The 25,221-nt window shown below is 53.9% G+C and overlaps 1 protein-coding gene across 3 annotated transcripts; it reads left to right on the top strand.

The window, feature by feature from the left end:
* Positions 1 to 199: 199 nt before the first annotated feature.
* Positions 200 to 24,961, top strand: MICALL1 (MICAL like 1). 3 transcript variants are annotated; one of them, XM_041118221.1, is made up of 16 exons: positions 200 to 3,182; positions 9,954 to 10,002; positions 11,895 to 12,036; positions 13,177 to 13,280; positions 14,012 to 14,148; positions 16,493 to 17,073; positions 17,602 to 17,665; positions 18,763 to 19,148; positions 19,485 to 19,963; positions 20,443 to 20,577; positions 20,907 to 21,033; positions 21,378 to 21,468; positions 21,848 to 21,921; positions 22,268 to 22,382; positions 22,717 to 22,763; positions 23,086 to 24,961. In XM_041118221.1, exons 3-16 carry the CDS (start codon positions 11,952 to 11,954, stop codon positions 23,205 to 23,207), a joined length of 2,547 nt encoding a protein of 848 aa, XP_040974155.1. In that variant the 5' UTR covers positions 200 to 3,182; positions 9,954 to 10,002; positions 11,895 to 11,951; the 3' UTR covers positions 23,208 to 24,961. The 3 variants fall into 3 exon arrangements, with proteins under 3 accessions (XP_040974155.1, XP_029896572.1, XP_029896574.1); XM_030040712.2 differs by lacking the exon at positions 200 to 3,182 and adding an exon at positions 3,584 to 3,797; XM_030040714.1 differs by lacking the exons at positions 200 to 3,182; positions 9,954 to 10,002 and having other exon boundaries at positions 11,902 to 12,036; positions 13,181 to 13,280.
* Positions 24,962 to 25,221: the final 260 nt, after the last annotated feature.

Genomic DNA, 25,221 nt, shown 5'->3' with positions numbered 1-25,221 from the left:
CTGCAGAACTGATTAGCAGGGAGAAAATTAGCTGTTCGACAGTGTTTCCACAGGATATGGAAAAGAGGTACAAGGTAATATTACTCCTTCTAGATCTTGCCCCACACATTGAATACACCTGAGTTGTAGTTGCTTTCCTAGAAGGTTGCATTTTTGCCTTCCCACCCCTCTTTTATTTTTTTTAGTTACTATGAAGTAGGAATGCTCCCAAGTGGATTGACATGTTTTTAAAGGAAGGGGGAGGATTTTTGTAAACATTCAACCAATATTAACTTTGGTCATCTGATCAGATGTCCTTGCTGGAGGTTGTGTTTTATTTCAGCGCAAGTGATGCCCGAGTCCTGGCCCTTAATTTAATGGAGTTCAGTTTCTCCAGAAAACTCCCTGAGGGTGTTTAATTTATTAAAACCGTTTAAATGCTAATTTTCCCAGCTCTCCAGCCACTTTGGATTCTTCAGGGCAAACTTGCAGTGCCTTGGAAGAGAAAAAAAAGTTGAATACTAGCCCTATAAAGGGGAATCAAGGACCTGTAAATATTGGGGAAGAGAATGCAAAGAATGAATCGCATCTCATCTGCCCTCCACACCCTCTCTCCCTTCTCGTTTTGCTGTCTTTAAATAGTTTGGTGTTTGAGTGGTAGAAGCAGGTGCAAGAGAAAAACCTGCATGTGTAATAGGAAAGCTACACAAAGCGTGCTTCATATATACCATCTGCCTCTTTGTACCTCTCCCTCTCATTCCTTTCCACTGAGAGAGGGGTCCTGGCAGTCCAGCTTGGCTTCGTATACGATTCTGTTTAGAAGTCAGGAATAATTAGCTTTTGTTGGATTGTGTTTGAATGAGGGTCAAGTTTCTAGTGTCCTAGATACTGCTCAAAAGTGCGTTTCCCATCCCAAAGTCCTGTAACTCAGGCAGGCAGGGTACAGGCAGCACAGAGTCAGATTAAATGGGCAACTCCTGTTGGCCTTCTAGCTGCTGCCATTACTGTTGTGCATGCTAAGGACTTGCTTCCAGTTCTGAAGGGTTTGAGGCAGCCATATCATTAAAGAAATTACAGGATTGAGATACCACTGCATTGCAGCAGCCCACGGGAGCTGGGTATCATACGAAGTGAATCTAGTCCTTTTTATATTTAGGGCTGCCACTTCTGCCTGGGTGTATTTACCAGCAGCAGCATGCCGAGGATACTGTCAACAGCAACTTCTCTCCTGCTTTCTTATTATCCAAAGCCTAAATCTTGCCCAGAACGTGTGGTAAGATAGATGTGATACACAACAGGAGAACCTCTGGCAGGGCAGTATCTCCTTGATCAGTTCTAGTTCATAGCGTAGCAAAGGAATCCAATGTGTTACTGGGATTTGGTCCGTTTTTAATCTGTGATTGGCATGTTGGAGTTACAGACTTTTAATGCATATATGTATCATCTTAAACACTCTAGCGGTTACAGGCTGTTCTCAGGTATGTGAATATGCTGCTGCTTGTGTTTGTGTCTGCCAGAGCGGCTTCCAGAGGATGCACAGAGACCATCCGCCGGTCTGCCTGGCTCCACGCCTTGTCTGAGGGACTGCTGAAGGTTAACTGAGCGGGACTGGCACTTGGTGGAACGAAGCCAGGAAGAGCTTGCAGCTCTCTCACGGGGCGGAAAGATGGGCTCAGCGAGCCGCGGTGCCTGGCACTGCTTGAAGCTAGAGGAATGCAGGGCGTTCAGCAGCATCAACAGAGTCTGGCTGCTGCTGGAAAGGCGCTCTGCAGGGAGGAGGGGTGGGTTTGTTACAGCTCGAGCCTTGCCTGGCGCAGCAGCGTTAGGTTAGTGGAAATGTTCTCGGGCAGTTCTGGTCAAAACGGTTTTGTCAGAGGGAACCACAGCACAGGGTTATCTACTCCGTGTATCTGACCTGTGGTCGTGAATGGAGTCAGTGTGATTATGGACCCTGGAAAAGACACTGAGAAAACATCCCTGATCCTGCTTTCCCTTAGGATACATCAGGAAGATGCTGTCAGGCAGGTCTGGGGGATCCTGAGCAGCCAGCTCGGCCGTTACAAAACCAAGACAATACTTCATTTCCTTTTTCTCTACATAGTAGCTTTTCCAGTGATTTATACCACAGCTTATCCCGGGCACTGACAGGGGAGACTGCACAAGCTGTTCAGAGAATTTATTTTTCACTTGTTACAGCTGTGGAGCCGTGGAGTGATAGAATGAAACAGTGGAATAGAAGAAGGAGGGTGCTAAGCATGAGAGCTGACTGGAGAAAGGGATATAGAGCCCATTAAGAGAGAAAAAAAAAAAGTGGAGAGAGGGGACTCCTGCTGATTTGGGACTGCCAGCAATAAGCTCAACATCTGGGTGATGGATCAGTCATCCACAGAGGTAGCTATTGCCCCCCACCTTGCCTAATTGGAAATGAAAAAAATGTTTAGCAAAATAAACTAACGTTTAATAGTGTGCTTTCTCCCCACCCCTTGTCAGACCATCACGCTAAGCATGCAAGCCAGCTCTCGTGACAATCCATCTCCTCAATGTCGTGGGTTCCTGAGATTGTATCGCGCCCTTCCTCCACTTCTTCCACAGCTTCCTGTGAAGAGCTGCCTGCAACTCCAAATGTCCTTATCTTCAAAGCCCTCCCTGGCCCCGTGCCTACACCAGGAGCCACCTACATCCCATGCATACTCTGCTGTCTGATGTTTCCATGTCCCCCGCTGCCACAGCTTATGCCCCTAGGACTGCCGAGAACTGCTTCTGCCTACAGCAGCCTACGTCTAAGCCTGAACAAGATCAAGAAATGAGGTTGCCTGGTGTTTTCTTTTTTTCTTTTCGGATCCAGAAATGACGTTACCTGGTGTTTTTTTTTCCTTTAGGATCCAAAAATGAGGTTGCCTGGTGGTTTTTTTCCTTTCAGATCCAAAAATGAGGTTGCCTGGTGTTTTTTTTTTCTTTCGGATCCAGAAATGAAGTTGCCTGGTGGTTTTTTTTTTCCTTTAGGATCCAGAAATGAGGTTGCCTGGTGTTTTTTTTTTTCTTATAGCTGAAGTTAAACTTGAGTTCAGTCCCAACTGTTTTCAGTTCCTGCTCGCAGTCCTCCCCCATCCTTCAGGGACTGAGCAGAAAAAAAAAAAAAACCCACAACAGACTGCAACTTTCATTCAGGGCTTTTCTCTGAGAATTCCACCTTCCCTGAGCTGGTGAGAACCACGGGGCGGGTATGTCTCCCCACCCTGCTGCCCTACACCCCTGCAAGCAGAAAGCCCTGGGCCCCCTCTTTCTAGCCTACCGCTCTGCCCCCTTTTCTCCCATCTTTCCTACCTTCCCCGCCGCTTGCTCGGGGTCTAACTTTACCACCCGTTTCCCAGCCCTTCCCCTCCTCTCCGGGGAGAGTCTACGGTGCTCCTTCCTTCTGAGGAGAGCGGGTAAACACCCTGCAACCGGGCAAGCACCGTGCAACCGGGGCAGCCCCGGGGAGAAGAAGGAGAGACCTCGGCGTGTCCCGGGACCCGCGGGCTCCGCCCACCCCACACGCTCCGCCCACCCCACACGCTCCGCCCACCCCACACGCTCCGCCCACCCCACACGCTCCGCCCACCCCACACGCTCCGCCCCTGGGCTCGCGGCGACGGCGGGCGGGCGGCGGCGGCAGCCGGAGCGGCCGCCCCCATGTCGGGCCCGCGGGTCGCCCTGCAAGCCTGGTGCCGCCGGCAGTGCGAGGGGTACCGCGGGGTGGAGATCCGCGATCTCAGCTCTTCCTTCCGCGACGGCTTAGCCTTCTGCGCTATCCTCCACCGCCACCGGCCCGATCTCCTGTGAGTGTAGGGGCTTGGGGGGGGGGGGGGGTGCAGGCCGCGCCGCACCGGCCTCGCCTCGCCTCACCCGCCGCGCCTCACGGGGCGGCGCGGGGTCCGGCTCCGGCCTGCGGTCGCTGAGGGCAGGAGGAGGAGGAAGGGAGGTGCGGGGGGAGCGGGGAGCCGCGTTTCTGGAGGGGCTGGGCCGGTCGTGCCCCTCTGCAGCTCTGCCGGGGCGGGTGTGGGGGGGCTCGCAGGGAGCCGGGGAGGGGGGGATGGAGGTGCCGTAGGGAACGGCTCCAGGCTGGCTGGCAGGGAGGGACAGAGCCTCCCTGCGCGCACGGACGTGGAGGGGGTTCAGGGGCAGAGAGCCCAGCGGTGGCTCCGTCGCCTTCCAAAATAATCGGGTACCGGGATGAAGGATGCCGTGTTCCGGTGAGCGACCTTCTGACCCGGGCTCGCAGACCCATCAAGGTCAGGGTTAGCAGGAGTCGCGTGGTTTAAGGCCGAGGAGAGCGTGGAGGTGGGCTAGGTCCGTACACCCCACTGGGAGCGGTGCCTGCCAGGGAGGAGGCATGGCACTGGCAGCTGGCCGTGGGGGTGTTTCACCTCTGCGGGAGGTGGGCATTCCCGCTTCCCAAGGACCTGCCTGGCACAGGGACATCCCTGGCTGCCAGCGGCAGCCACTCCAAAACACACACGCAGAGCCCAGGACCAGGTTGCTTCTTGCGTTTGCTTCCAGCTTGTTTCCTGTGGATGCCGTAGTGAAAGCAGGAGGTGGTAAATACCAGCAGGGATATCGAGCCTAGCTAGCCTCCCCTGGCAAATGGCTCGGAGTTGAGTTTCCTCTGTCAGCCTCCCTTTTGCAGGGCAACTCTGAGGGGGAATGCGAGATTCAAGAGGCAGCTGGTGAGTTTGGGATTGCTTGGGGGCACGGTGTCAGGCTGGAGAAACTGGCTGAGCTACTGGAAGGAATCTGCCCCGACCTGCCACCGTAACCCTGCATGCCCCAGCACTGCTGGGAATCCGCCTCCCATCTGCTCTAATCTTCCGTAGCCCTCGTAGCCCTCTCAGTGCAGGTAGGCATCACTCTACCTTGCCGTGCCTCTGGCATGCACATGCTCCTCACCTGCCAGCAAAGCCCGGCAGTGTGTCCCCTGTCACATTCTGTTCCGGGACTGGTGGTTCTTCCTCTGAGGTTGCCTGAATTGACTAAATCCCCTTTTCTAAGCTGGCCCCAGGACAGCCTTACGTCATGACAGCAACCTCTAGCAGGCGGAGGGTTGACAGTGACTCCGCTGTGGAGCTGTGGTGACCATGAGAGGGCAAAACAGGCTTGTGTTCTTACATGCAGAAGCTGAACAGGTAGGCTAGAAAGCAAACTGCTGCCTGCTGTGTTTCAGGTGGCCGCCACAAAACCCTCAGCGTGGCATTTGGGAACCACCGAGAGCCGAGATGTACAGTGGCTTTGCATCACTCTGGGTCTTGAGGGAGCTGCATGGTCTTGTGTCACAGCAGCTCCTGGGTAGTACAGCTCACTCTGACCAACTAGGATAGAGCCTCTGAAAATCCTCCCAGTCGCAAAGCTGCTGGAGGAGAAGAGGCAAATTAAGGACAGGAACACTTGCAATTACTGTGTTTCTGAAATTTTTTCTTTTCTTTTTTTTTTTTTTTTTTTGGTAAGTGGCACAGTAACTGGGAACTGAAAAGCAGAGGTTCAGCAAAAGCTTATCATAAACACCACTAAAACCACCTGATGCTTTCCCATTAACCATATTTACCATCCCATTAAGCAGCAGTCGCAGCTCTTAAGTTGTCAGTGGGCTTAAATCTACTCCTGGCAGATGTCCTAACTAAATGCTTTGCAGGTCCTCTGCACAAGCTGTATTGTATAGACAAAGCCTAGGGCCTTACAAGGACATGGCATGTTGTAGAAGGATTTTCAGAGGGTGGTCAGGAGAGTAGCATCATTTCATCTGATTCCAGCTGCTTCAGCCTGTCCCGATTTGGAAGTGGGAAGATTGGATCAGAGGCAGTAACTCTTCTGATGGCAGAGGAAAAGTGGTTGCCCTTCTCTTCTTCTAAAGTGCTTTCAGTCAGCCTGATAATGGGACTTGGCAGGGACCTGCGAGTACATTTCTGACCTTGCGTGGTCTTCCTTTGTGCGGGGCTCTCCTGGCCCGCATGAGACGGCCGCACGGCTCCACGAAGGCTGAAGTTCCTCTGTACTCAGCTGCTTCCCTGCTTCCTGGTGGCTTCCCCTTGGGTCACAGAGGAGAGGAACGAGCACATTCGTACACGAGCTGAGCTAGAGCTCTCTTCTCTACTTGTATGGCACCACTCCTCTGGCACCCTAATCCTCGGGGCTCTCTGTTGCTGCTGTGGTGGCTGTTGGTCTGTCCTGGTTGTCTGACCCTGCCCAGATGCCCCACCATTGCGCTGCTGTGCTGGTAGGTGACGTGCTGGGGAAGAGGCTGTCATGAAAGGCCGTACGGGTAAGTGAGGCTGAGGACAGTTTTCCATGGGACTCCTGATTTGAACACAGCCACCTTGGGATGCTCCCTGGAGAGCTTTGGAGCAGCTCCTGCGGCGCTCTTGGAAACACTAGAGGTTGGTTTTTTGGTTTGTTATTGTTGTTTGTTTTTTTAAAGAAGTAGACTGGAAGTGCTCGGTGTCTACTGAGTCCGGCTAAAGGTGTCTTGAACTGACCACCAAGGATGATGTGCATACCTGTGGGACCTGTGTGTTGAACCATGAAGCTGAAAGTCCCTGACTCTAGCTCTGCTGGTGTACACACTTTGCTTGGTTTCACTGCCTCTCTCCCAACTGGGGAAATGGGCAACCTGGATTTAGCTTCTGACTGCGCTGCTGGCTGTGTGATCTCGAGGCGAGACATTTAATCTCTTCTTTTCCCTTGTCAGTTAAGCTGGAAGCATCCAGGCCAACTTGACAGTGGACTGTGGGGATTAATGAGTTTGTTTGCTCAGTGCTTTAGAAATCTAAAGCACGAAATTAGTGTTTACAAGGCATTTGCCACAGCTTAGTGAAGCAAAAAGCATCTTTCAGCGTCCCAAGCTGTGCAGCCTCCCCGAAGCTCAGGGGAGGTTCTTGGCATACGCATTCAGGGGCGAGAAGAATAAGAGAGCATGGCACATGCTTTTTGAGTGCTGAGAGAGACGGAGGCTTGAGGAAAACAGGAGATGAGAGCCATGCATTAGAAACGCTGTTTTGTGTCCCTAGAGCCATGGGTTCGGTTACAGGCAGGATCACAAATCTCATTTGTTCCTTCCTATGTACTGCCCGCGTTTCCCCGACAAGGCCTAGAAAGCTGAAGGGCTTATTATGCGGCACTGCCGTTAAAGTGCTCATGATTTATATTTGAGGAATCCAGGAATTTGCTCTGGTTCAAGCTGTATGGCGCACCCTTCCCCCTTCCCTGGGTCTGCTCTGCTCCCTGGCAGCTGCCCTAAACCCCGGAGTGCTTAGTGGCTCTGTATGTATCTAATTAGGTAAGCACTTGGGATGTTATTTGCATGGAAATATTACTCCAGGATATGCTACGACGCTGGGGTTTGCTGAGTCAAGACAGTTGTTCAGCTGGGATAGCCAGAGTCTCGCCTATTCTTACATCCGATCCCTTGGACTGGTATGTTGTCAGGAGAGGAGCCTGAGCAGAGCTGGATGATAGGCTGCTGAGATCAGGGCAAGGAAATAACATGACATGTAGCCACATGTCATGGAGCTGCAAGATGGCAAGTTCTGGTCTTTCTGCAGAGGAGGCAGTTTATAGAGAGGAAAGGGGTATGTCTGGGGTGACTTTCCCCCATGCCTGAGAGGCCGTGCTCCTTGCACGTTGGTACAGGGAACGTGCCCGGAGCCGCAGGGATGCCACATGACAGAGTGGCATGTGGGAGTGCTCATGTCGGGAGTGATGGAGATCAGCATGGTCCTGCTTGGCTTGTTCAGAGAAGGAGCTGGAAAATGCAGTGGAGAGGAACTGCGTAAACTGTGGGGGCCTCATGCTGAGGGGCTTCAGTATCTCGGGTAAAAGCTGAGAGTCTGCAATCCTATGTTAGTGGAAAAAAATCTATTCCCTTGCTGCTTGGTACCCCCCCTCGTTACCTCTTGAGCTTCACATCCTCTCTGCTGGCATCCGCTTTCCCAGGCAGATTTGCCTTGGTTTACTAGAACAGCTTTGGTTTGCTGGGGCAAAGTGGAATGGACATGATATTTTGCCCATCAAAAAATACTATCCCAGTCCAGGCCACCAAGGAGTCTTCGAGCTTCCAGCTGCACCACTCCCATATCCTGAAAGTAAGGGCATTCAAAATGAAGGTCATGAATGTTTAGAGGGCAGTTGATATATCAACTTTGCTGTCATCACTTCTCCTGTGTTCCCAAGCTGGTATTTTCTTTAAAAGGGAAAAAAAAAAAATACAGCAAGGTTAAAGGAGTTCTCTAGGCAAAAAAAAAATGACTTAGGGAAAAAACATCTCCCAGTGGAAACTAGTCATAAATACAAAAAAGGCACTAGTTTTCACATCAAAGCAAAGGCTGCAGCTGAAGCCTTTTCTCAGTAGCGTGTAGAGAGGGAAAAGTTGCAGTATTTTGAACAGGCTGAGTTCTGTGCATGTATTTGCATGAGCTTTCAGAAAGGTGCTTAGCACAGAGCTGAACGTCCAGCCCATCTTCTGCATGAGTGCCGCATTTGCTCCCACAGCAGCGAGCTGCTGCAGTTTCATTTATCTGAGAGGAAACTGCACCAGCAGCCTCTTGCTTTTGAACGGAGGAAGTGTAATTTTATGGTGGCGCAGGCAGCTGGGAAAATCTTCCTGAGCTCATCACGGACTTCCTCTGCAGCACTGGGAGAGGGGCTTCGAGAAGGGGCCGGTTGACCTGCGGTGCGGCGCCGGGGTGGGTTGGGTCAGTGTTACAGGAAAAGGCAATAAAATCCAAAGGGGGATGGAGGAAGGGAGTCTCCCGCAGCCCCTCTCCATGGGCACATGGCTGAGGATTTGCCGTCTTGCCCGATCCCTGCACACCACCATTGGGGCAGGGAATACACTTGCCCCCTCTAATCTGAATTGTCTTTCTAGGTCGGTCTGCCAAGCTTTGCACCTCTTTCTGGGCCATTGGGATGGCTTCGCCTGACCCTAAACCTCTCTGGGCTGTGTCCTCTGTGAATCCAGCTCACAGGCACACCAAGCTGCTGCATGAGGGTTTTTTTGGTAACAGAGCTGAGATCCTTGGCAGGAAGGGGCTGTAATCAGTTTAGTGTGATGCTGTTTTCACACATTATACCCACGTGCAAAAGACATAACTAACTCCTTCCTGTATTTCTTGCCCTCTATTGAAAACCTGCAGACCGCTTTAACCCTCTACCCTCAGCTCTTCTGATGAAGACAGCTAGTTGATCCCTGTGGCTGGGCTGGTTTGATCCCCCAAAGGGATCCAGGGGAACAAGTGAGATGCCACAAAGTGCCCGAGTTGGGAACTGCTGTGGTTTCTCTCTCTGCCCTGAGCACCTTGCATTCAGCAAGTTGCCTTGCTGTAAAGGCTGTGGCCGAGGATGGTTTGCTGTGTACTGGTTGTGCTGTGTTGGGGGGCAAGTGAGAACAGAAGTGCAGTTTAAGACCTTCTTTGTCACCCCCAAATCCTGGGGTAACCTCAAATCCCTTAAGGTGGTGCAGGGAGATTTGTCTAAGGACCCTCATAGGAGGGAGATATCTAGCACAGGTGGCTCTTTCTCTTGAGGTGGGGGATCTGCTTCCCCATCCTCCTCCTGCTGTTGTGCTGGTGGCCTTGGAGGGGCAAGTTTGGGGTGATGTCGTGCAACACTTCAGTGCAGTGGTATGTGGTGCTAATCAGAACGTGGCCCTGGTATTTCTGCAGCCTTTAATTGCAAGGGCAGAAGAAGTGGGTAACGAGAGACAAGAATGACATGTTAGTTTCCTGGTCACCACCCATTTGGGACTTGCTTTCTTTTTTTAATTGCAATTTCCCTTTGGTTTCTTTGTCCCTGTACAGCCTGAAATCTGCTTTGCCAAGGTTTTGTTTATCTAGGGTCTTATATATTGAGTTGTTGTAAGGTTGGCTGTCCTGAGAACCTGCGTGTGGTGGCATTGGGGCACTTTTCCTCTGTACCTTATGTGGCTTTTTTGTGCTTTCTCATTTCAGAGACTTTGACTCTCTCTCCAAGGATGACGTCTATGAGAATAACCGCTTGGTAAGTCCCCGTTATGCAGTGCACAGAAGGAAGAAGGGACATGAGAATGACTTGATGGAGGTCACGTAGTGTGGGAGGACTTCATGATGGTGGTGAGGGTGTAAGAAAAATCTGTGCTTGTAAGTAACAAGCAGGAGCTTCTCTGGAAGCATAAGGGAATCTGAAACATCAGCTTCCAGCATGTACTGAAGAGAAGATAAGATGGTTATCCTGATAGTTGCCAAGACAACATCTCAGGTGAAGATTAAAATGGTGCAACATCTTCTTGACCTCAGCTGTTCCAGACTTGCAGGCAATGGAAGCAGGAAGCTAGTTTTACTCCAGGCATAAGCAGAGAGGAAAGTCGTGCTGGACCTAGGCTGATCTGCAATGTTCCCCTCCTGCTTGGGACAGCTGGAGCCAACAATAGAAGCAGGCAGTGGGGAATGGGGAGATGCCCAACCTCAGGGGCTAGGGGTAGGACAGAGCAGCAATAGCCTTGGGTTTTTTGCTGAGAGAAAGACCTAATTGCTGCAGGCTCCATCTGATGGTCCGTGGAGAGACATGGGCCATCAGCTTCCCAAGATGAGTTGAGCTAGGTCATTTAGGTTTTCAGGATTAGGGCTCTCCAGTTGGGTCCTGGCCATGCCCTTTCCTAGACCTGTTGGCCCCTTTCAGCCATTAGCAGCTATCTTTTCTCATTTGAGAGCCACACAATGGGTTTCTTGTCCCATTAGGGACCCCTAAGCTGGGGTCTCTCCTTGCTCCCTGCTGCTTGCACCCTTGTGTTCAGCAAGACTCAGTCCAGAGAACCAGCTTAAAGCCAGGCTGAGCAGAGCTGGGTGTCCACAGGGCGCATTTTACACCCCCAGTTACTGCAAATACCTGTTTTCATTTATCTCTCCATTCCTTTTCTTTAGATCCTACACCCTGTACAGCATCTTGTGCCCCAGAGACCAGGCACCTTCAGTCTTTACCCACACCCTGCGCCTGGTACCTCACCATTCAGTGTCCACACCACTCTCATCCCTTCCTCCTGACTCGCTTTCTCTTCAGTCCCTGCCGTAGTCTCGCGTTCCCCCTCCCTTGGAGATCAATGTGGGTACACTGCCCTTGGCACAACAGTGGGATGGCCAGTCTATAGCCAGTAATCCACATACGCTGCTAAGTGGGACGCTCTCAAACAGCTGTTTTCCTCCTTCACTCCTTCCTTTCAGGTAGCCGTGTATGTAGTTGTAGGAGCTGTGTGCTTCTTATCACAACGTCCTTGTCATTTCTGCTTGCTGAGACACAGAAAAGTACTGAAGTGGCTTGTGCATGGCAGGCTGCTGGCTGTTGAGCCGGAATGGCTATGTTAACTGTGGGAAGGGAAGATGTGGCACCCCAGAGCATGAAAGAATGGGCAGAGTCGGTGTTTCTGTGGGGTGAGCTTTTGGGGTGGCTGGGGACACTGCTCAGCAGAGCTGGTGTTTGGCTGTGTCGCTGGAAGTATCTGCCAGCTCTAGGCCCTTCACGGTGTCCACCAAAGCTCTGCTGGGCTGTTGCGTGAGGGTGGTGTGCCCATTTCATGGGCTGAAAAAAACACTGGGTTTTTTTTCCAATGAAAACTGAGACCTCCTGAGAGTTACCCTCCCTGTCCCAGTGCAGCAGCTGAACGCCAAGACCCCTCAGGTGGGAGTTGCAGGGACACAGGCAGCTGAAATGACTTGGAGGAAAGGACAGCTGCAGCAACCTGTTCCCTTGCTTCTCATGCCAGCTTTCCAGTCAAGCGGCATGTCTGGGAGCCTCTGTCCATCAGGGATGCCATAGGCTTATTACTTAACCTTCGCCAGGGTCCTTCCAACTTGATTTCTCTGTTATTTTTCAGAGAGCATCAGTTCTCTCTCCTTAACGCCTCTCTGCTGTTCCTGCAGGCCTTTGAATTGGCAGAGCGGGAGCTGGGCATCCCAGCCCTGCTAGATCCCAATGACATGGTCTCCATGAAAGTCCCCGACTGCCTCAGCATCATGACTTATGTGTCTCAGTATTACAACCATTTCAACAACCCCAGCCAAGGTGAGTGTGCTCCCACCCCTCTGGCTTCCAGTTTGCCCCCACTAGAGTACAGGACACCCAGCATTACCTTGTGCTTCCTCCTTCCTATGGCAAATGGGAGCTGTGTGTGTTTGTGGGGAAGGGGAGAGGAGTGGGTAGTGCCTGCCTCTCCTGGATCTTGCTGGTGCAGGTGAGGAAGGCCTGCAACAGGGAGTGGAGTAGGGCGAGGTTTCATAAGAGGTGGGGAGTGATTTAACAGCTCCGGCTGCGGAAAGAGGAAAGCCTTGTTTCTTCTCCCTCTGCGCTGCATTCCTGCCGCTTGGGTTGGGCCACCACCCCTGGTGCTCATCAGACCCTTTTGTGATCTGCTTTAACCCACTAAAATGGGAGAAAGCTAGATAGGCAACCTGCCTACCCCAGCTAGTTTTTATCACATCGGTAAGTGTAAAGTGACTGGAGGACAGAGGGAGGGAAGCAAGCCAGGGTGGAGTGTCTCAAATCAGCTCATCTGTCCTTGCAACTGCAACCTGAGCTGAGTGCTGCTCTGAGACAGCTTGTCCAAGGCATCCCTCCCGGGTGGAGACGACACTCCAGGTCTCCTCTGCTCTGCTCTCTAGCCACAACATCAGATAAATCTCTTCTATGTGCATATACTTCTCCAGGGATGCTGGCCTCCCAGCTGAGGACTCCCGCTGGGGACTGGTGTGTGAGTGCCAGCCCTGACGGGCAAGGGATGCATCACAGACCTGCTGACAGCACGGAAGCCCTGGGGCCCAGCGGGTCACAACAATATGTCAGCAGCTACCCAGGGTGCTCAGGGCTTTAAGCATTGCTTAGGGAGTTGGTTACAAGGAAGCCAAGCAGCATTTGATGAGTAAATCAAATCACAGTGAGAGGCTGGTGTCCCTGGGCCACAGAAGGGGATCCGCAGCAGGGCTAGCCTCTCTGGCAGCCTCACAGCTGTCCCATTATTAGATTGTGTTTGTCTCTTCCACCTAAAATAGTCACTGAAGTGTCTGGAGCGGCAAGTCCCGTCCTATGTCACAAGGCTAGATGACTTTTTTTTTTCTTTTTTTTTTTTTTCCCCTCCCCTTCCCCCACATGGGTGGTGTGAGTCACTGCTCCTCTCGGTGTCTGATCCTCCTTGCCTTCTGCCTCCAGCTAGAGTCCCTCCGCCTATGAAGCGCCCAGCTGCTGCCTCCTCGCCTCCTCTGCTGTCCCACAAGAAGCCCGTGGCTGCGGTTGAGAGTCCCCCAGCACCACAGGTACCTAATTTCTTGATTCAAAGCCAGCCTGAGGCAGTGGTGCTCCCTGTGCTGTGGGTGAGGAGACAGGAGAGAGCCTGTCACAGCGGGATGGATCTTTGCAGGGGGTTACCTATGTATTTTGGGGTGGGAGGGGTGTTTGGGATTTTGGTGCCTTGGGGGACCCAGCTGAGGGAGTGATTTATCTCTAGGAGTCTGTGGACTGAAATTTGTCCATGGCAGGCAAGAGGTTGGATGGATTGGTGCCGGATGGTTCCTTGAGCCACCCAGGGCACAAGCACCCTACTTCCTATGGGAGGATGACCCTATAGATGAGGAAGGAGCAGGAATGTAGGATTAGAAGAGCAGAAAATATGCCTTTTTCTTTCTTGGCCCTTTATTTCAGGTTTTAGCAGATGTCTGGAATGCCACATTTTCCAAAGAGAGGGGGTTCCTCTTGCAGGTCCCTGCTGCCTGGGGTTTAGATTAGTCCCTTCCACAGCCCTTCGGCCCTAGACAGGGGCAAGGCACCTTTTGGAGTGGCCTTTTCTAATTTGGGAAGAGGCAGCCTGCCTGTGCCTGGACTTGGGGGCAGCTGTTCTGTGCATTGTCAGCCCCTGAGGTCAGCCCCTGAGCTGTGCCACAAGCGCTCAGCAATGGGCCTCGCACAGGGAGCAGCTGCTCTGAAGGAGCTGTGGGCTGGGGAGCAGCTTGTGGCCCCCATCCTGAGCTCCCCGTGCATTGTGCCTCAGGACGATGCCCCCTCGGACCCATCGGAGCGGTCCCAGCGCACCACGCTCAGCAGTACCTGCGCGGCCTGCCAGCAGCACGTCCATCTGGTCCAGCGCTACCTGGCTGAGGGCAAGCTCTACCACCGCCAGTGCTTTAGGTATGTCGTGGCCAGGCCTGGTGGGGTGGCCACTCTCTTTGGCAAACTGGAGGTCTGTGGCCAGCTGCACCCTGTCTTTGTGTGTCCGTGTCCTTGGGCAACATGGAGCATCGACAACAGTGCCTGAAATGATACCGAAGAGGGTCCGTTTGCCTGCCAGCCCCCTGTCCCAGAGGTCTGACTAGTCCGCTTTTGTCCAGCCCTTTGCTGCTTGCCTCCCCTGCTCCCTGCCTCCCCTGCTCTCTTGTGCTTTTCCACTTTACTGACTTGGGATCCCATCCCCTTGTGCTTCCCCCACCTCCATAAACCAGGATGCTCTGCCTCTTTACCACCAGAACCGCCCCCACCACCTTCCAACGAGGTCTAAGCCAGGACATCATCCTACAGACCTCCTTCCATCTACACTCCATGTCCTCAACTGGATATACACGTTCCCACGCTGCCTGGGGTGGTGCTGAGCTCTCAGGGGAGCATGTGGAGAGCTGCAGAATGTTACCAAACCAAGGAATGAGGGATTAGACGTCAGCAGTTCTGTGGTTACTCCCTCTGTGCAGGTCCTTACCTGCAGCACCTATGAAGTCATTTCACTTTACTTTCCCTGCTCTGGTGATGAAGGGGTGAGATCTCTACTGTGGGCCACAGGACAAGAGCTGGCAAGTGGGCAGCTGGCATCTGAGGACAGAAATATTGAGCCACTGGGAAAATACGGGAGGCCTCATTCACCTCTATCAACAGTCCTGCCTAAGCCAGCCAGGGATGTGTCATAGAAACAGCGTCACAGGAGGGGAGCAGAGCTGCCGCCCAACAAGCTTCCCATCTGCAGCTGGGGCAAAAGCAGGAGCTTTGGGGTGCAGGTGCAGCATTGCTCATGGGCCAGGAATAGGAGAGGTGCCATGTCTGCCTTGGCACAACTCATGGCCCTTCAGACTAGAGCATTACTAGACTGTAATTTTATCCCAAGTGTTTTACCTCCTTATGCTTTTCTTGTCTTTGTTTTTCTGCCCCGCCCCCAGCTGATTCATGGGTGCTGTTTGGTCGGGAATGTCCTGTGGCAGCATTTTCTGAGGGTTGACAGAGATAAATCCAAAACAAATCTCTTTCTCCCCTTGTCCGAACTTGCCATCTCTTCATTTCATCATACCCCTTGTCTCTAGAGCCCATGTGTCCTCATGCTTCTGCTCTGCATTTCAAAGGAAATGCCAGTCAACTGGACACCCAGAGCAGAATTCCTCACCAAAATTATCTGCTTGCAGTGTAGGGCAGCCAGCTGCTGGGAGCGCCAGGTATTCAGACAAGAAGGAACAAGCTTGGTTTTCATGGGAGTGCTTGATCAGCCCCTTGCCCTTGGCTGTCTTTCATGTATGCTATCTGCCTCCCTTCCCAGGTGGAAAAGGGCTGACTTGGTTGCCAGTGCTGTGTATCACACACCTGGAGGTCTTCATTAGGGACGATTCAAAGGCTCAGTGGGGAAAGAGTGGATCATCCAAGGACATGTGGCAGACAGTGAGGGACGGGGACGCTATTAGCCCACTTTCAACAGGCAAGGCAAAGTGTAAGAATGGCCCTACTGCGTCATTCCCTCGTCCTTCCAGCCAAATGCCCTGACCCTGGTGGGGGCCACAGTCAGCAGCAGCAAGGGTGAGTGTGAGACCAGGCTGGGCTTGTACGCTGCTTCTCCTGACCACTCTTCAAGCCTCCAGCATAGGGATTTGCTGAGTTGGAAGTGGCATAATTTTACTTAATACTTGGATTTGGCGGGGGGGTGGGTTTTTTATTTTTTTTTCCCCACAAATGTGTCTGATGGTTCTTTAACCCACCTGCACCCTTGGCCCCCACAAGGCAGCCCGTAGCCTCCCTGTGCTGGTTCTGAACTAGCTGCTCCCTAATTCCAGTTGATACTCCGTTTCATGTCTCTGAATGGTTGATCCCTCTCCCTCTCCCAGGGCCACCTGTGATCTTTTAGCTCTCTTTCCTGTCCCCCACGAGCTGCATGTTTTCCAGGAAAACTGTTTTCCAGGAAGACTTTTCCAGGTCTGGAAACCATGCTGTATCCCAGTACCAACTGTTGCCCTTCCACATCTATTAAATCCTTTCTGAGTTGAAGGAGGAACCCAAATGCGTGCAGTATTTGAGTTGTGAACTCCCCATGGGTTCATACAGTGGCATGGTGATGTTTCTCTGTTCCTCTCCTTTCCCCAGTGACTTCCGCAAACCACACTAGGATTTAGTAGCAGGGGTGGGAACTAACTCCACGGTCCTGCAAGGATCCTCCCAGGTGCGTTGCCTTCCCTGAGGGGCAGGATGGCATCCCCCATCTCACGGGGCTCTCTCTTTTCGTTGGCAGGTGTAAGGAGTGCTCCAGCACACTGCTCCCGGGGTCATACAAGCCCGGGTCAGAGGCAGGGACTTTTGTCTGCACGCAGCATCGTGGTAAATTGGCCATGAGTGGGAAGGCAGAGAGGAGGCCCAGCCCAGACCGACGGTCGCCAGAGCTAAGAACTGAAACTGGGGCTGGCAGCGTGGGTGAGGATGCCCTTCCCACAGGAGCAGAGGTGGGGAAGGATGACGGTGACTCCCCGGAGAGTACGGCAGAGACCCATATGCCTGCAGAGGGGCTAGCTGGCCCAGCAGAGAAGAACAGCGCACCCAGCAAAGCAGAGACAGCGATATCCCCTCCTCACGCAGGCAGTGGGGCACCCGTCTCCCAAACTCCCCCCAGACCTCCCCTTCCCAGCAAGCCCACAATGCTTACCCAGGACAAAGCCAGCTCGCTGGACGGACGGCTCAGAGACACACGGCCCACGCCTGCCCCAAGGAGGGCCACCGATCTGTCAGCCCTCTCCCCTCCAACCTCTCACCCTGTCCCTCGGCCCAGGTCCACCCTCCAGGGCGAGGGCAGCGAGTGTGGACCTGGCATGATGAACGGTAAGAGAGCGCAGTGGTGGCAGGGGTTACCCTCCGCCTCCCCAGGGGCCGAGGTGGTCGGCTGCAGGTTGGACGAGTTTCGTTCCTTCTCTGCAGCCTGATGCCCTTCTGCCTCCGAATAAATCTCAGGCTCAGACACCGAGCCTTCAATTGCCAGGCATCCCCATAGCAGGGAGAGCAGTGCTAGGTTTCACACCTGCCTGCTCCCTTATATTTCTCCAGAGCTCTCCAGGGGCTGCTGCCAGTGTGGAGGGGAGATGGCAGTGCTAGAGCAGTTTGCAGATGTGGGGACAGAGGGTCATGTCAGTTCTCCAGGTGCAGCTCCCAGGGTGGGGTGGGGAGAAAAAGGCAAAAAGGGATATTTGGGGTTGACTGACTGCACCGATTGGGAGAAACGCCATGAGGTCTTCAGAGAGTGGGAATAGCCAGCCTCCCGTGGGGAGATGTGCAAGAGGTGCCTCGTGTTGATTTAATCTCTTTCTTCATGTCCTTTTGGTGTTGTGACAGTCTGACCCTGTGTCTTTCTAGGTAGGGTACCTGAACCCAGCCCCCCTGTCCCAAAACCCCGAGGGAGACCCTGCTCCTCTGATCGGTACGTTCTTCTGTTCACAGATCACCTGCAAACCCCATAGCGAGGTCGGGCTGTGGGGACGGCTCAGCTGTGGTCTCCTCTCCCACCTCCTCTATCAGCCCCTGCTCTTAGGAGGATGTAGGCTATCGTCAGGTCCCTTCCCTTACCTAATGGGTGCCAGCCCAGTACAGTCAGGCTGACAGTGTTTGTCTGTACCTCCCAGGGTCTTTGTCTCTTAGGGTTTGTAGAGTTTGCGGGCTTTAGAAAGGCGTTTCTGTGGCACGTGCAGACGGCCAAATGCCTCCTGAAATGGCCCTGCTTGTGAGCGCTGAGAAGGGGACACTTTGTCTGCCTTGTGGAGGGTTTGTCCCGGGAAAGGTCCAGTGCAGGGGCATTGTGAGTGCCTGGCTGCAACCTTTACACCTCCTGGGCTCTTACGCTGGAGCCTGCTGGTGTTGCTTCATTTTTGCCTGCTCTTGGGACAAAGGTTGCACAAGCACCCCGCATTTGCCACAGCCAAGGATTGGGTGTGTGTGGCAAGTGATGGCCACTTTCCTGATGAGCAGTGATTCACTGAGATATGGTGCAGGCTTGCCGTGGGCTGTGGCCCCAGAGGAGCAGCGGCAGCGCTTCCAGCTGCGGGAGTTAGCAAAGACATCCCTGGGATGCTCGGATGATAAGGTGACAAACAGCCCTCTGAAGTGTAGGAAGGGAGTGTGACCACAGAGGGCAGGTATCTGATCTTGACTTCCCTTCCATCCACAGCCTGGGGAGCAGAGCTGGGTGTAGGAACGGTGTCGGGGAGGGGAGAACAGCTGTGCTCATAAAGCTCAGCCTTTAGCAGAGGGAGGCTGTAATATTTAGGAACCAAAATCCTGAGCCCAGTGGGCAAGTCAGGCAGGCTGTGCTTCCCTCAGGCCCATAGGTTTGCCCGTAGAGAACAAGACACTGTGTGTGTGGAAGACTAGGGCCACCCTTGGATGAGAAAGCTGCTTCTGCATAGGAGACATCCTGCTCCATCTGTCCTTTCCCCTGAGGGCTAAGTCCCTCTCCTGTGCCTCGCCATCCCAGCTTGCCTCTGCTCCCTGCCACCTCGATCTCTCTTTTTCTCCTCCCAGTGCTGGAGCTGCTGCGAGAGCCAAGGACCCACCGTGGATGGCCTTGGTGCAAGCAGAGCCCAAGAAGAAGCCAGCTCCCCCTCCTCCCCCAGGCAGCAGCCATGAGACTCCGAGTAGGACTTCAGAGGAGGAGGATGGGGAGGAGGTGGGGAAAAGCAGGAGCGAGGAGAGCAGGTCTGATGCCCCAGAGCCCAAACCGTACAACCCCTTTGAGGAGGAAGACGAGGAGGAAGAGGAGAGTGTTGCCACCCAAAAGAGCACGCCTGAGCAAGAGCAGAGCGAGACTGCTGCCAAGCCTCTCCACCCCTGGTACGGCATCACTCCCACCAGCAGCCCAAAGGCGAAGAAGCGGCCAGCTCCTCGAGCCCCCAGTGCTTCCCCACTAGGTGAGCTTGCCCCCACTCCCTTATCCCTCCTCCACAACCCCTATGCGGCCCCTTGGAGGCTCCCTCTTCCCAGGCACCTCTGCATCACCCTGGCAGGCCAGACTTTATGCAGTGATGGTTGTGCTGGGACTCGCGCTAGCCATGTCCTCTCTGGCCACTGGAGCACAGCATTTGCAGGCAAAACCTTGGTGCTGGAGGGTCCCGTCTGTCTTCTCTGGAGATGGACAGACACTGGTTCCCTTTGCATTTGCCCCTGCCTCCAGTATATACCACTCTCCCCTTCTCTCCTGGCTGCCTCCCCCCGGGTCCTCCCTGAGCTCTCCCTTTGCTTTGCAGCCCACCACCCCATCTCCAGGCTGTCACATTCCGAGCCATCATCCTCCACCCCATCTCCAGCCCTCAGCCTCGAGAGCATCAACTCTGAGAGTTCAGCCAAGGTGCTGGGTGACACCGATGAGGCCTCAGTGCCCAAAAGCTCCTCTGAGCCTACTGTCCACACACCGACGGCCACCAAGACCTCTAGCACTGACACACCACTGGCCAGCGTCTCCTCCAGTGAAAGCCCTGCTGCCCCAGCCAGCCTCTCCACCAACTCCTCCTTCTCCTCCTCCAGCGAGCTGGCCAGCTTCAGTGGGGAGGCACAGCCCAGCACCCCGCATGCCAGCAGGAGCGTCTCCACCGGCAGCTTGAAGACCAGCCCCAGCCGGCTGCCCCCCAAACCTCCTGCTGGGGCTAGCCCTACACCCATTCTCTTGGCTTCAGATGGGGGTGCTGGGAGCCCTAAGACACCCTCCTCACCCAAGCCACAACTGAAGGTGAGATGGTGACCTTCCTCCCATCCATATCAGGGGGCTTTTCTTCCCCATCCATCACTCACTCACAGTGGGGATCATGAGTCCAGGCTTGTCCCTTAGGTCTCCTCATGTGACCCCCTAAAAGCAAGCCCCAGGCATGTGCTTGTTAAATGGTGGCTGTGCTCGTACTCTGCCTGCCCTGCGTGCTAGAGAAGAGGCAGGGTGTCGTGTGGTCAGCGCAAATAGGAAGGGAACTGTGAAGGAAAATAATTCAGCATGCTTGTTAGAGAGAAGCTGGGCAACTGATGCCAAACAGGAGCACAGTTGGTTTTTGCCCCGTGGCTAGGCTGCTGGTGATCAGTGCTGTGTTCCTCCTCTAGAAGGGTGTGGGGCAGGACGAACCCTAGGGCTGCCCTGTCTGCTCAGTCCCCGCTGTTGGGATGCTATATCCCTTCCCTTTCCTGGACCCTCACATATCTCCTTTTGTCCCCCCGCTCCAGTCTTCCTGCAAAGAGAACCCCTTCAACCGAAAGCCATCGCCTGCAGCCTCCCCCTCCGCAAAGAAACCTCCCAAGGGCTCCAAGCCAGTGCGTCCTCCTGCACCAGGTCATGGCTTCCCACTGATCAAACGCAAGGTAAAAGGGCTGTTGGGAGCAGGGGGGAAAAAAGCCAGCTCTGTACTATCCCCCAGGGCCATAGCTGTATACATGCACCCTGTTGATGGATGTGTGGGTAGGGATTGCAGCAGGTGGCTGTGGCTGGGGAGGATGGTGTCTAGGCTAGACCCCACTGATGGCAGGACCATGGTCTCCCTTTGCTCCACAGTGGGGTGGGGATTTTGGATCCATGCTTACGTGGAGTGTTCTGTTGTCCCCCCACCCCCGTTAGTGTTGACCAGCCTTTGGGTTACCCCTGGAGACTGGAAGTTGGTGGTAATGGAAGTCTCTGCCTTGTGGTTTGGCAGGTGCAGACAGATCAGTACATCCCGGAGGAAGACATCTATGGGGAGATGGATGCCATCGAGCACCAGCTGGACCAGCTGGAGCACCGTGGGGTGGCCTTGGAGGAAAAACTTCGCAGCGCTGAGAATGGTACGTGGGGTGGGCTGTCTGCGGGTGTGGGGCAGGATGGACCCTAGGGCTGCCCTGTGTCCAGCCAAGGAGATAGCAGCGGTGGCTTCCTGCTGATGCTGGGGTTGGAAGAGCACAAGGGGCTGTGCTGGGCTCCAAGAATGGTTGCAGCCATACCCTGGACATGGAGATGTCCCTAGAGTGGAAACAGGTGAGAGAGAAGGTCTCTCTGGGGCTCAGGAACAGGCTGAGGTCAGGTTGGCTCTAGCCCAGTGCCCTTCTGGTGTGGCAGAGCCCATCGTGCTGCAGGGTGATGGGATCCTGCAGGGCTGGGGATGGCTCTGAATTTTCCCTTTGCTCAGCAGACAACCCTGAGGACAGCCTGCTGGTGGACTGGTTCAAACTCATCCATGAGAAGCACATGCTGGTGCGCCACGAATCAGAGCTCATCTACATGTAAGTGTATGCAAGCGTGTGGGGAGGCACTGATGCTCTTGCAGGGAGTCCTGTCTCAGCCCTCCTGAAATTGTGCTTCCAGAGGAGAGCCTGACACAGCCTCCTTGCCTGGAGAAGGGAGGGAAAGAGGGCAAGCAGACAAACGTATCCAAATACACTCAGAACTGACCCACTGCAAGTCACCAGAGCCCCTGTAGCATCTCCTCCAGGAAGGCCTTGAGTAGCCAGGGCTGGTCCTTGCTGGTGCTTGGCTCCCTGGCTATACAGGATAAGATCAGCATCTTGGCGGTTCTTTCTAAGCTCACCCCGTACCTTGGGATGATGTTCTGCCTCTCTGGAGCCTTGCAGTGGTTCCCAGCAGTGCCCCCTTCCCTTGCAGCTTCAAGCAGCAGAACCTGGAGCAGCGGCAGTCAGACGTGGAGTATGAACTGCGTTGCCTCCTCAACAAGCCAGGTAAAGCATCGCTCTGGGTGCAGTTGCCTCCATTTTTCCCCTGGGCATCATCTCCCCTCTGTCTAGGTGGGTCTCAGGTGAAGAGAGACAGAACTTTAGGGATGCCAGCGCAATCAGCTGGCTCTAGAGCTGCTGTCCGGTCTCGCTGCATGCCCCAGTGCTCCTTTTGTCCCCATGGGATGCCACCGACAGGGTTCTCCCTCCACAGCACCGCTAGCCCAACTGGCCGTGCAGCATGGCAGGGTAGCAGGGGATCGTGCTAGGGGATCTCTGCCCCAAAGCTCTGAATTTCAGAGCTCCTTCAGCCATTTAATTGCCTGTCCTTCCTCGGGATTTGGCTGGGTAGAGAAGGACTGGACCGATGAGGACCGAGGGAGGGAGAAGGTGCTGATGCAGGAGCTGGTGACCATCATTGAGCAGAGGAACGCCATTGTGAACTGCCTGGACGAGGACCGGCAGAGGTGAGTGAGGAGTGGGGTGGGCTGGGGGAGAGGGGAAAAACATAGCCCGTCTGACTCAGCATCACACCAACGGCTCATGGGGGTGTCCCAAGATGTCTCTGTTGCTGACGGCTTTCCCAGGCTTCCCAATTCTTGTCTATTTGAATGCCTTGTGTGGGAAAGACAGGGCAGTAGGTGCAGCACGTGGGATTTATCCTGCTGGTAGCAAATGCTCACAAGACAGTGATGGATCTGCCCCTCCATGGCTTTTAAGTAGGAGGTTCTCTAGCCTTAAACAATACAGCAGCTGTTTTCAGGGCTGAATTGCTGACCTATTTCCCATTCTTTCTTTCAGAGAGGAGGAGGAGGATAAAATGCTGGAAGCCATGATTAAAAGGAAAGGTAAGAAACAGTTGGGGAGATTTTTGGAGTGATGTTTTCACTGCTGACCCCAGTGAGGGGCAGCATAAGCCATTCATGAAATTGTGTGCAGAAGGAGAGCTTGAATCTATTCTGTGTAGACTCTGGAGCCTTTCCTGTAGGGTCGTTTAAAGTTTGGGGCACAGTTGTGCTGCACACCCCTGTTATCACAGGAAGAAGTGTGCATAGAGTGGAGGGCTTTGATTCACGGCTCTCGCCCTTGCCCTTGTTGTCATGCATGTGTGTGTGCGTGCGTGTACAACCATCAGCACCCTGCAGTAACAACCTCCCTTTGCAACCCCAGAATTTCACAAGGAGACGGAGACCGAGAGCAAGAAGAAAGGCAAATTCAAGCCCATGAAGGTGCTTAAGCTGCTGGGCAACAAGCATGACTCCAAGAGCAAGTCGCCAAAGGAGAAAAGCTAGAGCAGGGGAACACCAGCAGTGGGAGGGATGTGCTGCCCGACTGCCCTGGCCTCTCCGCAGCTGGCTGGGACACCTGCCAGGAAGGGGGGCTTGTCTCCCTCCGCTCCCCTCGCCTCTCCCCCTGCTCCCTCCCCAGGCACCGGAGCTGCCGTCCCGGGGAGACGCCAGCCCTCTGCCCGGAGTGGGGGAGTCCGACCAAAGCGCTCCCCTTCCTGAGGCTGTGGAGGAGCCTGACTGTCCCCTCCGTGAAGCCTTGCTAACGAGGTGGGGAGAAGATGGATTCGCTTTTCGGATACGTTACCCCATTGCGTGTTCTTAACTGAGAAGCAAGCCAAGGAGTTTGGTGTTGCACTTGCACTAACTGCCCCCCGTCCCTTCTCCCGCTCTAACTGTGACAGTTCCACGTGCCTCCGACCTCTGCCGGGAAGGGACTGGACCTGCCTGTCCCTCCCTGCCCACCCGCTCTTGTCCCTTTTCTGTCCCATTTTTTAACTTCAGGAGAAAACTCTGGCATTAGAATCAGGATTCTTTGGGTCTTACTGGCCTAAGCTAAAAATGTTAAGAAAACACTCCCGCATCACAAGGCTGTAGAGCCATAGCCAAAAAAATAACTGGTGCCCTATTTATTTTGAGCTGTCCCCTCCCTCATGAGCCAGGGCTGGGTGGGCTCCGTTACAGGGCTGAGAGGACCCAAGGGGACGGTGTACAGCTGCTAGGACGTAGCTCACGCGCCATACTCAGGACATCTTACCCCCCACTGCTGCTAAACACCGCTGACTCTGTTGCCTTTGGGGGGAGGGAGGAACGTTCCTTTTCCAGGCAAGGGCAGAAAAGCTCAAGACTGACTCAGTGCCAGCAAGGGGCACGAAGCTTGTGCCCCTGCTCACCAGTGCCACCCTTGAGCGGCTGGGGAGAGAGGTGTCGTCACAACTGACCTTTACTCAGCTTTATCTGTGTACACTTTTAAAGTGTGCAGGGGTTGGCTGGTTATTTTTTACACCTCCTTTACTGGATGAATTCAAACCCACCCTAGAACTTTTTAAACCCCTTATTTTATTTGTCATGTGTGTGTGCGTGTGTGTACATTGGAGGAGGGAATGGGCGGGGCAGTGTTCTTCCAACCATCCCTTCTTCCTTCCATTTTTGTTTCCTGCCTTCTCCTCCAAGGCGAGGAGCTATTTATTGAATTGTTGGATCGGTCTGAATTAGAGTTACAAGGGTGTTTGGTTGGTCAGCTGTTCATCATGCCTTCTCATTAGCAAATTAGACATAACCAGCCCCGAGCAAACTGCTGCAGTCCCTTCTAAAAACCCAACAGGCTTTAGCCAAAACGCTCTCGGAGCAGTGCCTTGCAAGGTGGCTGGCGTAGCATTCTGGAAAGGGATCCTCGTTTCCCAAAACCTGAGGGACCCCAGCCCCTCCTCAATCCCAGCATGGCCCCCGTGGCTGGGAGGTGGCAAGCTCAGCCCCACGCTGGTGACGCCATCTCACTCTTGCCATACTCCAGCAGGCTGATGAGGAGCAGTGGGCGGGAAGGGGAGATCCCAAAGCACAGCTCTTTTCCAAGGAGAAACACATCTGCTTTAGAGCCTGCTGTCGCGTCACTGTTGCCAAAGGCCATCGGGATCGCTGCAGCCTGACACCGCTTGGCCCCGCGCCCGGTCAGAACTCTGATTTGTAAATTATACTGTACTAACTCCGTGACTTCCATTCACCTGAACAGAAATAAAAGAAACGCTGGATTTAAAAACCGATCGCGGCTTAGGTTTCTGATTTCCTTTGTGCACTCACGTTGTCCTGGGGACAGGGCATGCTGCCTGGCTTTGGGGAGTGGCTGACAAGAGTATTGCTAAGAAGCAGATGATGGGATCTTAAGGAAATTGGGAGGCGGATTTTATGCTGGGATTTACGCCGAAATAGCAGGGCATCATGCTTCAGCCTGCTGGAGGACAGGGGCGGGGATTATGCATGAGGTGAGCAAACAGCCATTTCCAGGCTCTGTGGGAGACCGATG

Source organism: Aquila chrysaetos, chromosome 17, assembly GCF_900496995.4.
Source record: "Aquila chrysaetos chrysaetos chromosome 17, bAquChr1.4, whole genome shotgun sequence".
Taxonomy (NCBI): Eukaryota; Metazoa; Chordata; class Aves; order Accipitriformes; family Accipitridae; genus Aquila; species Aquila chrysaetos.
The sequence above is the reverse complement of the archived record's forward strand: the minus strand, read 5'-3'. Positions and strand labels throughout refer to the sequence as shown.